This window comes from Ischnura elegans, chromosome 4, assembly GCF_921293095.1.
Source record: "Ischnura elegans chromosome 4, ioIscEleg1.1, whole genome shotgun sequence".
NCBI lineage: Eukaryota > Metazoa > Arthropoda > Insecta > Odonata > Coenagrionidae > Ischnura > Ischnura elegans.
In genome coordinates, this window is record NC_060249.1 from 57,500,913 (window position 1) to 57,515,513 (window position 14,601).

Here is a 14,601-nt window from a genome sequence, read left to right on the forward strand (position 1 = left end):
ACCTAGAACGCCGCTCTTTAACTGATGAAATTCCGTTTATTAAACCGCAAAATAATCGTTTACTTAGAAAAAAAGCAATGAAATTATCTCCTAAGATGTTTCAAACACTATTTTAAAAAAGCTGCCAATCAGCAATAAATAACTGATTCAAAGCCTTTTCATTAAAATATGGTTGATAGTGCACTTCCTAAAAAGCAACATGTTAATGCTATACTGATATCAATATAACAAAGGCGAGAAAAAATTATGAGAGCTCAGTTCTCTAAAACATTTTCTTCCAAAATACGTCAAAAATTGAAGATATTACTTTTATGATGAAGATACCATTTGCAATTTTCCTCATATTACTCGATGACCAGGGCAAGCTTGGCATTTTTGAAAAGATCTGGATGGTGATTCTGCGTAATGCCTCACAGTAATTATTAAAATAACTATTTTCGGCTTCTGCCAGAAATATTGAAATGACACAACCCGAGATCACGTAATAGGTTCCATGGATCTGAATTCTAACGACAGCGGTTGTTTAGATGATGCATTTTATTTCTATTTAATTTAAAACTTTACGAAAGACGAGAAGAACTCAGATACTAGCACATCGAAAAATGACCTCAAAAATCGTGAAAAATCTATTTTAAAGAATCTATTTTTATTTTTTAATGATGATAGATATTGATTTCATTGAAGACAATGCGCAATCAAGAAGTACATAATATCAGGATTCTGCATAATAATCAATCACAAGTATTTTCTTGGATAACTTCTACCATTTCACATTAGAACTTTAGATTTAGGGGTTTTCATTTGGCCTCGGATTTTTGTTACTACGGAGCAACCTTAATTGTAGTTTAAATCAACTCTGTCGGTAACCATGCGCAGTTGCGGAAACACAAAGAGGGCGTAATAAGTCCACCCATCGAAACCCATATCTCGGAAACACACCAGACTCGCTGCGGTCGGAGAGTCGAATTCAATCCAAGGCGCGGGTTGGCAGTTGCTCTCTCTGCGCGGTCAGATGCGGCGGGGATTCTTGCACGACGCTTCTGAACGAATCATCTACCGGTAAAATTTAACCCCAAGTCTCATGAATGGGGCGAGCGATGGACTCGAAAATAAACCATTTGGGAGGACGCGAAAGTTTCAAATCAACCCATGCTAGGTCATCGAGGACATTTTCCACGGTGGTAACGTCTAATCCTTTATATCTCATCACCATCTCAAATACGGAGCAGGCACCGTACGATTTCTGGAAGTTTCCTCGAGAGAGCTATGAGTGACTAAAAAAAACTTTCTCTTGTCGGAGATCTGAGATCCTACCACAGTAGATTATGAATGGGTTTATCCGGCGTCGGGTGCTCAACTGAACATCCCTAATCCTAGTAAATTCGGAAAATGAGTTCAAAAACCTTGAAAACATCCATTTTTAAGGCCAACACACAATTATGATTCATATCGAGTATCAAGGAAGAAAATTTGCATGCATGAAGAACAGAAAAATAATCACTCATCATGATAATACGTTTTTAAGTACTGTGTTTTAGGAGCTAAGTCTCTACTAATTCAAATCAGCGAGATATTTTCAGATATTTTTGATTATATTATTTGGAATTTTATGAAATTTCCTTAATTGGTAAAGATTTGGAAGATATGCACCGATTGAAGGATCTAAAGTTTTCCCGGCGAATAGACTGGAGGAAGAGTTCTCGGGTTTCCAGCCGGGTCCAAGGGTTTTTCAGCACCGTCGTTTCGAAGGCTAATCGTCTTCAGGGTGAACGCACCACCCTGAAGACAATGGCAGACTTAGCCTTCAAAACGTCGGTGCTGAAAAACCCTTGGACCCGGATGGAAACCCGAGAGCTCTTCCTCCATATGCACTGATTACTTCTATCGATTCTGTTCACCGTAAATAAATTAAGTCAAAGTCTTTCCCGAGTCATAGCGGCACATCAAAATTCCCAATTACGCGCAAATTACAACACTATGGAGTCCGAGGATATGCGGAATGAATTATGCCTCTAATTGCTCAGAGTCGTAATTAGAATCCTACGAATGATTTGCCACCGAAAAAATTGAGGGGTAATTCAGAAGAATGGGGAATAGCACAATTTTTTTTAAGTATTAGAATAAAAAGGTCCATACCTCAAATGTACTCGCCGAAAATTTTGCGGATGAACAATGTTTTTTAGCTGAGTTATGAGCCTTCAAAAATAAATCTTCATAGGCTGCTTTGAAACACGACATCATCGGACCGTGACGTCACGGGACGGTATCCACTGATGACAGACTGAGGAAGTGGATAGAAAATCGGTCTATGCAGGGACTCAAACACAAATTTGCAGAAAATAATTTCTGTTTTAACGTCAAACGGCAAACTGTGAATATTTTGGTTTGCCAAGGCGCTGTTGAAACAAATAAATGGATACTCAATAGGAAAGCGTAAGAAAACCATATAAATCGTGTAAAGTACCCTGTACCTCAAATATCTCTATTTTCTCGCCGGAGAAGGGTTTTTGCTTGTCCTAATGGACAAAAATAAGATAAGAAAGTGGTTGGTGACCAACAGATTGGAGTTAAATACTTTATCTACCTTTTCAATAGGATATTTCTCAACGTAAGTACACTCTTGAATCAGGGTTACCATAGGGTTTTATCGAATCGCCAGTTTTTCTCGGATGGCCACCAAATTTAGGATGTATCACTTATTTCACTTTGTAAACAACCCTACAAATGTACCAATGAGTCCGCCCATTGTAGGATTGAATATATATAGGTAGGTGGATATTCACGAGAATAAATACTGATTGTGATTAAAACACGGTGAAAAATAAGGATAACACGAGAAATATGAGGCTTTTGGCAAGGTAAACTCAATATGTATGAGTGTGATACCCATAACGTCCGCTGCATGTCAACGCAAAACCTACAATTTCGAATCATTTTTGCCGTGGGTCTCGGTTAAAAAACAGAGACTCAAGTAAATACAGCGTACATAGTATTTTAAACTTACTTTTGTGTCTATCAAATACTTTTATATTACCTTTTTACGATTATTTGGATCTCAAAATCCGGCCGATTGGGAAAACTTCGTAAGTTCTGATTGCTAGGTTACTAAGTAAACACATAAGATGAATTTTCATCTGGCAATGGATCTATCAAATCTTACTGGAATATGAATAAATAAATAAATATAAAAAAGTTCGTAATATAATTTTTATTAATCGTATAATTATTTACCTGCTTGCTTCTACTCCACGCATCGCGGTATTTACGAAGAAATAACGGTTTTTTCAGAAAATCAGCCGCCATAAAGGAGTCGACCAAAAGTAAATTGTCGTATTGTGCCTTCTTGCGTCCCTCTTAAGTCAATTTGTCCTTTGAGTAACTACTACAAAGCTCAACGATGATTTTTACTTCGATATCTTGCATTAAGGCTCTACCGCTCTACTCTCTCAGCGAAGTGAATGGTGTACCGTGCGATGACGTCAGAAGGCGTTTCAGGTCACGTGACTTCAAGCGATATTCGATCACTTTTAATTAACATTTAATAAAGTTTGTGTAGTACTAGGAGATTTTTGGTATATGTATATATATGGGCTCGTGAGAAAATTGTCTATTCAATGAGACTTACTGGCATGATGAACAAATTTGATGCATGTTCCCTATTGCGGGTTGTTGTGCAAATGTATTAGTTGGCACCGGAATGCGGCAAACATCCACTTTCAAAACAATATTCTGGGAAATATTCAATAGATGCCAAATGCTATCTGTCAGTCATCAGAGTTCACATTTAGGCAATTTTCCTCGTCATTTATCCAAATTCCTGATTTATATTGCATGGAAGAAAATCGTGTACCCAAAAACACATCGAATGAAAGATGTAGCGACATGATATGCCACCTATAAATAGAAAACGGTTTCTAATTTTTGCTATCCATAGATCAAATTACAGGATAACCAAGATGCGAGTATTTGCAACTGATTAATAACTGCGTCGCAGAATTCACGCTGGAAATAGAACCAAGCAGGAGAATGATTGGACGAAAATTAATGAGAGGTATGCCACAGCAAGCATTAATGTATGGGCTGGAATGTCGCTAATTTTCCGCATGGCTTTCAAAATATCTTTCCTTTGATGGATCACCGCAAGGTCTGACATATTAAATTGCATTAAATCAAGTGAGCACAAAATGGGTGACAGAGATTCGTGACCCACATTCCACATTAATTGGCTACCGTGCTGTTGAGTGGTAACATTTGAAGTCCAGAAGAAGTAATGACCAGGCAAGGTTGTACGATTTTGCAATAATAACTTCCTTTATTGCAGTTTAATTTGAAATAGGGGACACCAAACGCTGTCGCAGATTTACGGTGAACATTATATTAATTCAGTTTACAAGTGGGCTTAATCAAATTCCCAAACGCAGAAATGTTGCCACGAGGCGATTTCAGAGAGACCTCATTCATGAACCATTCCAAAACTCAGGATAACAGTTGTTTTTGAAATTTGATGGCAAAGCGAATTCCATTGCTGTAAATTATTACGATCGCGTAGGAGTCAACGGGATGAAACAAACCTGAGTTTTACCAAAAGGATATTTACTTCGTGAACTCCGTGGGTACAACCGCGTGAAAAAGAGACTTATACACCATTATCATTAATGACTGTCTCACTCCTCAAGCTTGCTAGGTTTAAGGGCAGCGCTAAAAGGAAAAAGTGATACTTCTGCCACAAAAAATAGTTTTACTCTTCATGTGACACATCAAATGCGCATAAAGTTTGAGAGCTTGGTGACCGTTTTATCCGAAAAAAATTCCTCGTAGCTGATTATTCATAGCTACGCTATCCACGGCCAACAGGTTAACATTAAGCCTTTAACTAAATTACTGCATCCCTATAAACAGCGATTATTGATCTTGAACGTGCTTAAATCAACCACTCATTGCGGTCGTTCAATCAGACCCGATGCCACTATTCATTGAAAGATTCATAGATGGAAGTGGTATGGGAAGTAGATGGGAATGGTAAGTTACGACGAAAATAATTATCCTAGAAAAATTATAACATTTCAAATTCATTAAAAGTTGCCACTCACTTTACAAGAGTTGGTGACGTCATTATAGTTCAGGTTCATTTAACTCGTTCAGGGAGGACCGCTCATTAAGGGAAGGAATTGTTCACAAGATTATAAAATAACTACGAACCACGTGAGGCTAATGCGCGAATCAAGGAGCACGGGAGAAGTGGAAGAACTTTCGGCAGGAGTTTGCTGCGTCATCAACTTATCCTAAGAACGATTATAGCCGTTAAGTTTTCACCACAAATAGCTCGAGGAGGAGGTGACGGACGGAGAAACGGAAATATAACATTTAATATATACATTTTAAATTCTATCAAAAATGGCATTTAAGAAATTTTGAACGAGCCCAACGAGATGGTTTTAATGCCTTTTTAATGAATTTCGACCTTCCCATTGAATTTAACATTCAATAGAGTGCAGGAAGATTTAGCCATTGTTACAAAAATGTAATTATATCATTAATTAACAATGATTCGACTTTTTTCTTTAAATAATTTATGTATTCATTTCAACCAACCACCTGATAATCATGTTTTAAATTCGAAAGAACGTAGGAAACTTGAATTAGAATGAATAAACTCTTTTCTTTAACAAAGATTTTTTCGCCTCAACCAACCGCCTACTTGTCCCATGCGTGATGGAAATCAGATCAAAGAGACTGACGGTGAGTTCAACTCAAAACTTATTCTTGATGAAAACAATTACGTCATCAATTAGGTTTTTTTTCGTCAGAAATTGAGAAGATAAATATGAGACAAGAGGGTCTGGGTGCCATCCGTATCGGTAGATTACCTTAAAAAATATTCATTATAAACCAACTGATAAATAAAAAAATAGATTAAAAATCGGTAATACGAATAAATAGGAGGTTAAAAATATATTATTATTCCCTTGAAATCGAATTCTCAAACGCGCAACGAGCGGATGAAACTGGAAAATTTTGGTCCTCCACCTGTTTATCCAAGACTTCGACAATCCCCTCCGCACCGAGGAAGTGCCTCCAGATTATGGTACCGTGACTCTTTCAATTATGGAAATAGACGAAGTCAGAAAGTAGGCGGTTGGTGAGAAGACGGAGATAAAATTTAATCCAGATGTCGCTCGCAGAGGCTGAGGAGCACGCCAACTTATGCGGCTTTAGTGAGTGACATCAAACGCAATACCTTCACCAGAGATCACTTTACGAGTCTTGGGAAAATTTCGTCAAGAAGAACTTTCGAATCCGTTGGGTACAGAGCTGTCTGATAGGCTGAAAACTGTAGTCACAAATAGACTTTGAGTATTGATAGAATATTATCGATTCCAATTGTATCGTCAGTTTCCCATTCATGAAAACCGGGTGTTCAATAATAAAATGATTTCATTCTCTTCTACAAAGAATTAAATTGAAAATGAAAATTTCGATATGCCTGGCGGCAGAATGTTTCGCTCCGATAAAGGCATTCGCTGAAAACGAAAAGATAACAAAGATGAAAAGACACCCTTGCGAGGAAAATTAAGGTCCATCTGGAGATACAAAGAAACAACTCTTAACAGAAAAAAACAATAATTGGAATGATATTGAGGCAACAGGAATCGATAGCTCAAACGAAAATTTTACTAAAAGAATCATTCACTAAGTTACAATACATTTTCACGAAACCTTTTTAGAAAATCAAGTATAGCAAGTAATTTGCCTTCTACTATTGAGATATTTATACAACAATATTCATGTAAGTGTGTTAAAAATAGTCCTCTTCCTTTTAACCCGTTAGTATATCAGTGAAAGAAATAATGTCACAAATGGGTATCCATGATATGATGGATATCAATAGGAGGTACCAATTTCTTGTACTTAAGTACGAAGAATTTTTTAGGCACCTCAGATATTTGTAGCCCTCAATGTATTCACGACACTTGAATGGGAAGCTACTGCCCCTTACCACCTAACTATAAGGTAGTTGATTTCTTGGTGTTCCTTTCTCAATTATTCAATGAATATTCAAGACTCATTTTCGGAAATCCTTACCTCACAACTCCCATTTCGCACCAAATAAGGAATCTAAAACGAACAAATTTATATCAAATGTTCTTCTTCATAAATTTCTAATATGCGGAGCTAATTTTGAGTCAAGGGTTCAAATTCATTTGCATAATTAAATTTTCTGTTTGCTCTCAAGGAGCCTATGAGAAACGGGTCGTCAGAGAGTTGAATATCCATCACTGAAGCAATTCTTGAATCAATACATTAATATTCCACTCCCAAGAATTTTATAAGATTTCGTCCTAAAAGAAAAGAAAAAAATCCAACCTTCCATTGGGTTTCATAATCCAATTCAAACCTCTTCAATCTTCAACAGCTACCGTCTTGTGTAATTTTAAGCGTAACCCTCAAATTTGGGGCTTGGATCCACGTAACCTATTCGGTTGGCACTTAACCATTTTCTTCTTAGCGAAAGAAATTACGCCTCCTTTCTGGCATTTGAAATTTTTTCCCACATTACTTCAAAAATGGCGGAAATTCCATTCCTGCAGGGAAAATTAATTAAAATTTCAGGTGCAATCGATATCACTTTAATTAAAAAGTTTCGCGCAGAATAAATTTACCACCAATCCCTTTTTCTTTGGTATTCAGGGCCATTCTTTTCATCACAAAAATTAACAAAAATTATTTGATTTATGCCTTCCGTTATATGCCAGTAAAAAAAAAAGTACCATCAGCAGCTAGTTATACAGCTACACCAACTGCTCACATTTTAAATTCCAGATTTTATCTATTTTTGATCCAAATATTGTCTATGAACCTTTTGGGGGTATGAGTGTTTCACTAGAATGACAATTTTAAAAGAAAATATTCACGTAAATCACTCATTCCCCAAATTTCCAGTTTCATCCTGAGGCAGTGGTACTGTTTATTTATTTTTTTTGCTTTTTGCGATCAAAAAATTAATACTCCCACATTGCTACTCGGGAAAAATGATACTTTCAAAACAATTCTTACACTAGTGTGAAAAATAGATCCCTACATCCTCCTTAATAACTTCTCTATTTAGGAACTCAAAATGTTATCGGATAAAGTGTAGAATAAGTTAAGTAGTGTGTATTGAGTTTCTCGGCAACACTTTTGAAGGAATCGCTGAAAATTATTCTGTTTTGACCAGGGTATGAAACTTCGAACGGTAGAATATTCATCTGTTCTAACTTCTGCCGATCACTGTTAAATGACTGCGATTCAGAAATAAAACATAAGTCTGAGTCGAAGTACAAAGGGAAATCAAAAGAAGTACCAAGTAAAAATCTGCTGCAAATTTAGAAAATATACGAATATAATTATAATTAATAAAAGAGCTCAGAGAGCAGAAGAAGAAACAGTTGTCGTCACCCCAAAGCTCAAGACAATTACGCCGTGTTGGCGTCATCCCAAACTGTGAGGTGAAAATCTGTCGCAAATTAAGAAAATAGACAAATAGAAACAAAAGTAACGATAAAACAGAGAGTGTAGGAGTGGGAACAGTTGTCGTCATCCCAAATCATGCTCGTACTAAATTAAATGTCTATTACAGCAGCTGGGTAAAACCTGAAATTTCTCAAATGCCGCCGAACACCCGCCGACGTTTCCCAATTTACCCGTAAGCTGAGGCCGGGGCTCAATTTAACGCGCGGATGGAGGGACGATTTGCGCGCGTACATCTACGACATTGATACAGGATTAACTACACGCTACGCAGCGGTTTCCAGAGCAGTGTCACTGATTTACTTCCAGAGCCTCACTCCGCCTGCAAGGATGGGGATAATAAAATACAAAATAACATCATCAGGACATAGTTCAGTTCACAGAACACTAGAGACATTAATGAATCTTCCTTTAATTATAAAAAATAACAATCACGGATAGTAACGCTTTTGGAGCATCACGTATGAGGGCCAAGGAAAATCAGTGACATTACCAGTTGATTCAAAGTTCCTAAGGTGATATAGACGTTTTTTCGAATCTATTTGAATTTTAAAACATTTTCGATTACATCTTGCGCAAAAAAATTAAGCGAATATTAAAATCAATACCCTACCAGAGGAGTAAAAATATTTCATCAAAAAGCTGTTGAAAAGGGGAAAATTTTTAAAAATATAAAATAAGCAGTGATAAATATCCTTTAATCAGAAGGAGATGGGGTAGTAAAAGTTATAAGGTGACGTTCAATTGAATGCTTGAAGAATACACGGAAAAAGTAGGACTGCAAAATATAGTAAAAAGATTTTTATTTACTTGGTTCTAACCTAATATATCTGATTGAAGAAGAATCTGGGATGACAAAATGAAGCGGATAGTGGAACATAATTAATAAAACTTAATGCTGCGTCATTTATCCAAAAGTTCGGCAAAAAATAGATTTTACTGAGCAATAAATACGATGCTGACGTTTACTGGCATAATTTAAACTTCGGATACCTTTTAAAAAATTTACTAATTCACTTCTCACGGACTGATTACTAAAAATAGGGTATACCGCGCTAAGATAAATAAATATTCCATAGTCGTCGAGTGAGCGTGAATAGTAGGCAAAGACGTTGGTACTTTAACGAGGTACTCTACGGGCGAAATTAGTTCACTCAAGGACTAAGTTATTTACCATTGCTTCTCGGAAGATTACGCAAAAATAAATTGTATCGGGCAATAAACGATTCTGACGTTTACTGGCATAAAAAACTCCGGATACTGTTTCATGAAATTATGATTTCTCTTTTCAAGGACTAAATATTAAAACCATGATAGACAGCGGCAGCATAAAAAATACACCACAGTCACCGATTATTACGATGCTGACCTTTGGTGGTATGACAAACTCCGGATACAGTTTCATAAATTTTCTAATTCACTTTTCAAGGACTAATTATTAAAACTACAGTAGACCGCGTTAAGGTAAAAAAATGTCACAGTCAACGATGGAGCGTGAAGAGCTGGTAAAGACGCACTTCGAAGAGATACTCCACGGGCGAAATAGGCTAATTCACTAAAGGACTCATGTAATTTACCGTTATTTTTGGAAAGGTTGCGCAAAAAATAGATTTTATTGGGCAATAAATAGTTACGTTTATTTGCATAAAAAACTCCGGATACTCTTTCATGAAATTACTGATTTACTTCTCAAGGACTAATTATTAAAACTAGGCTAGACCGCGCTAGCATAAAAAAATATACCACGGTCACCGATGGTGCGTGAAGAGAGCAAGGAAAGACGTACTTCAACGAAGCGAAATTAACAAATTCACTCAAGGGCTAAAGCACGAGATATTTGGATTATTGCGGACGAGATAAGCACGGGGAAAAGGTTAGGGCACCGAGGAGCGCTGGACCGGATGATTGACCCTTTTGCAGCCCTGGTTTGATGTCCCTTCCGCCGAGCCTTTCACACAGGGGAAATTCGAGCTAGAGCACCATCCATGCTTCAACCCCCGTCCCCAAACAGGGCTGCCACCAGCACCACGGGTCCAAACCTCCATCCCCGCGTGCGCAGCGACGCCTCGCCCATACCCTGATTTCCCGAGATGTGCCAATATTCTCCCCTCCCTCCGATCTAATCAAGTTGCAATGCACATACGCAACATACACACGCGAGAGAGCGAAGGCCATACTAGTTGGGAGCTGGACATCATTTGGTTTGCATCGTGACTTTGGTGTTTAGATAAGTGTTTTGACAGCTGCTGTGGACTCGGTGGACCGGCTCCACAGAGCGCCATTGCCGTCGCCGGCCTTTCGGGATCGTTGTTTACAATAGCTACTGATTGGAGGGACTAGTTTGTTCATAACTCCATCGATTCGTGCTCCGCTCTGTTCGCGCAAGAGGTGATTTTTTGAGGATGAATGTCAAAAATGCCACATGAACGGCGCCAGTGCACTCAGGCGAAACTGATTTCCTCTCACGCACTATCCTTTGGCATGGGCCTACCCTTTGACCTCGGGTTTATCTCTGTAATTCCATAAGTATTCGGATTTTACGGTCCTGTCAAGTAAATTCTATTATGCCTAACCCAATCAAAGCTCTTGAATAACCCCACCCGGCTGCTTCGATTGCGTTTCTCCTAAAACATCGATTACTCCAATATACAGTTAGGAGTGGCACGTTGCATATTGTCAAAGGATAATTCAATTCCAATATGTGCAGTTGGCCCTTCACACGTGCAGGGCCTATATCATCGCCTAATACGCCTCTCCTGTTAACAGAGGCTAAATGCAATAAGCATAGACATTTTAAGAAACTATGAAAATAATCACAATCAAATATTGACTTCACTTCTGCGCTTCTATTTACTACAGAAATACGAGGAAATGGAAAGATTAACCATGAAGGAGGAAAAATGCAACTATCTAAAGTTATTAAATTAAAATACCCTTTGAATGAAAATGGTTAAGAATGCAGAGTCAGAAATTATGATTAACAGTACGATTTCACCGTCAAGCTTCTCTAATGTTTTCTAGGACGAGAAAGAATTGGTAACTCAATATATATAAACTTCAAGGATGCAATAATTGATACACTTTTTGCGTCCCAGCTCTAGTCACGGATGTCACACAAAAAACTGAATGAATTTCCTTCTGGACCAGATGTTTTTGAAAACGTGAAATCGAGCAGACATTTTCTTACTCGCTGTTAATTTGACCGGACCAGAGAGCACAAAAATTATTCCCGACCGATCGGGGTTGTACATCTCCTCTTCCAACTGGACATGAAAAGAAATAGCCGAGGGACACGATGAAACGTGGAGACGTATCTAATTGGATTATTTATATACCCGAGGGCAACAGACTGGGGGAGCTCATCGAATTGCGAAGCATCTTTCCCATCTTAAGAACAAACGTCAAAAAAATAAAGGGAAACAAAAACTTGCGATGTATCGAGGGATCAAACACGATGATTCGAGGGGGACGTAAGGAAAACGTCGGCCGAGGAAGGAGAAGACTTTTCGGGCAACGTTGACACTTCCCATCAACCATCCCCCACCCCAACTATTAATTAGAGGACACTCCGCCTCCCTACCGAGAGGGAGACCAGAGAAATAGAAAGGCAAAAATGAGGGAAGAACGATGAAGAAGACGACGACGAAAGAGAACATAAAAATAATGGCTCCAACTTAATAAATGGAAGAAGATTTTATTCTTCCTTTTTACCAGACTATTCCGCAGGATAAAAAATATAACCATGTCGCCTAGTTTGTGATAACCTGTCATCTTAGTTAGCGATGGCCGTAAAATAAATGCGGAGACAACGACGAAGAAAGCGATAGAGAAAATAGAAATAATAATAATAAATAAATAAAAATAATTCCATCTCCCCTTTTCCACCAGAGTGCGGACTATTTCGCAGGAAAAAAAGGGAACCACGTCGCCGTCTTCTTAGTTAGTGATGACAAAAAAGGAAATAACGACGGAAAAAGCGACAGAGAAAACAGAAATAATGATGATAATAAATAAATAAAAATAAGTCCATCCCTTTCCTCCCCTTCCCTAGAGAGCGGACTATTTCGCAGGAAAAAAGGGTACCATGTCGCCGTCTTCCCAGTTAGGGATGGCCAAAAGAAAACGTCATTTTTCTTAATTAGCCGCGTCGTTACGTGCTCGGAAGGAGGGGGAGGTTGGGAGTTTGAGAGGGGGAGGGAAGAAGTGTAGGGGAGTGGTAGGGGTAGTGGAGAGAGAGAAGGGGAGGAGGGGAAGCTGGAGGGAGGGGCAGAAGGGTGTGACAAACTCGGCTGTGCACGTCCATGGTGGCCAGTCCTTTCGCTTGGCCACGCATTTCCACCGCCAACGCCGCCCCCAGCTCCTCCTCCAAACGGCCCCTTCTCTGCCTCTTGCGAGGACGCCGCCTCTCCTCCTACTCCCGTCCGCACGCTCCAACTCACGCACACAATCCCATACACACGCTGAGAACATACATAAACACGGGTCACACACACACTGAAGGCATACATACGAACTCTTTTAAGCCCACCCGTTTAATTTACACAGCCCAAATCCAAATCTATTAGAAGGGACAACTAATCCGCCATTTGAATCTCGGTCGTAAGAGAAGGAGGGAGGCGAAAACTATTTATTAATTACGTTAAAGGATCAGGAAATTGCGGAATGAAGCGAGCACACCCAACGAAAAGTTGTTCTTTGTCAGCAATGTTATAAGAACTATACTGGCACCGCCTAGCTTAGGCTAGACATCGCGGCGTTATAAAGGATAATAACGGAGTAGCAAACTAATTACGTTTAAAGATCTAGGCTTGTGGAATGATGTGAACACATCTATTGAAAATATTGTCATTAGCTAAAATATATCATTCTTTTTTAACGTTATCCTCCGGTTTTGGCTAGAGATTTCAATACTATAACAAAAAATACAGAGTAAAGCAAACTGATACAGGATTTAATGGTTACCAGCGAGACTTACGCCGATTCCGGACGGAATGAAAATAAAAATCGGTGAAGATATGCACACAATATTTATTTACTTATAAATGTCAGCGTAATATTGCCTTTCAAAAAGGAATTTCTCAAGCTTCACATAATATATCGATTGAGTGTACGCTGCAAAATGATTATACTTTCTCAAGTATTCAATGGTTCAAACAGTTACCTTAAATAATGCTTACAATTTCGAAGCTGAGAAAATAACTTTTTCTAAGAAAACAATGATAATGTGTTTCATTGCGGAAATCAAGTCACGGAAATCAATAAAAAAGTAAGGAATTTTTCAAATTGCCATTCTTTCCTTAATATATATATGTATTTCATATAAAAAGACGAGCCTACTGAAGAAGGCCATATCAATATTTCGAACAAACTCTATATGCAATATTGGTAAAAACATTTCCAAAAATGGTCCCTGAATATCAACAAAAACGTTTGCGGCGGGGGGTACAATCAATTAACCGGCTATGGGGTGCTGAATGTTAGTTGGTATCCTATGTAGTCAGAAAGAGACATTATCATTAATACTTTTTACTGCATACTTGAGCGATGGCAATAACGCGCTTCCACACCAATGGGTGAGAACAAATATTAATGTACCTTGAGTTAACTTCAATATACATTCATACATCTCACTCGAGTAATCTCACATCCATTCTTGAGCAGAGGTGCGACCTTTGTTGACCTCTTTTGAGATTCGAATTGTTGGATGGATTCACTGTTTTGCATACATGGCTCTTACCTGTACACGGGCGCCGGGTTACCCTGGGCGGCGCAAATGAGGTCTGTCGCTTGACCCGTTCTGACCTTCACGCTGGGCAGGAAGTGGTCGATCCTTGGAGGCAGTTGAGAAACAGGTTCTGAAACGAAAGGAAAAAGCGTAAACGCGCAAAGCCAAATGATATCGGTTTTGTTCGTACGCAGGTTTCCGCGGTGATTACTTGAGTTCAGCATTCTTTCGGGCTGCATCCGCGTCCGTTGTCGAAGAACCACAACAGTTTCGCCAGCTCTCCTGCCAGCGTCCTCAGGTGAAGAAGGAGGTCTGCTGATGCTGTAATGCTGATATCGGTTTTGGTTTTTATGTCATAATAAGGCACA

At 38.6% G+C, this 14,601-nt stretch overlaps 1 protein-coding gene across 1 annotated transcript in view; it reads right to left on the bottom strand.

Annotated features, from left to right (window-relative positions):
* LOC124158145 (Down syndrome cell adhesion molecule-like protein Dscam2) overlaps positions 1-14,601 on the bottom strand; it is a 168,236-nt gene that overhangs the window by 101,833 nt on the left and 51,802 nt on the right. The window contains exon 5 of the mRNA XM_046533329.1: positions 14,246-14,363. Coding sequence (XP_046389285.1) covers positions 14,246-14,363 — 118 coding nt within the window. The remainder of the gene's footprint in view (positions 1-14,245; positions 14,364-14,601) is intronic.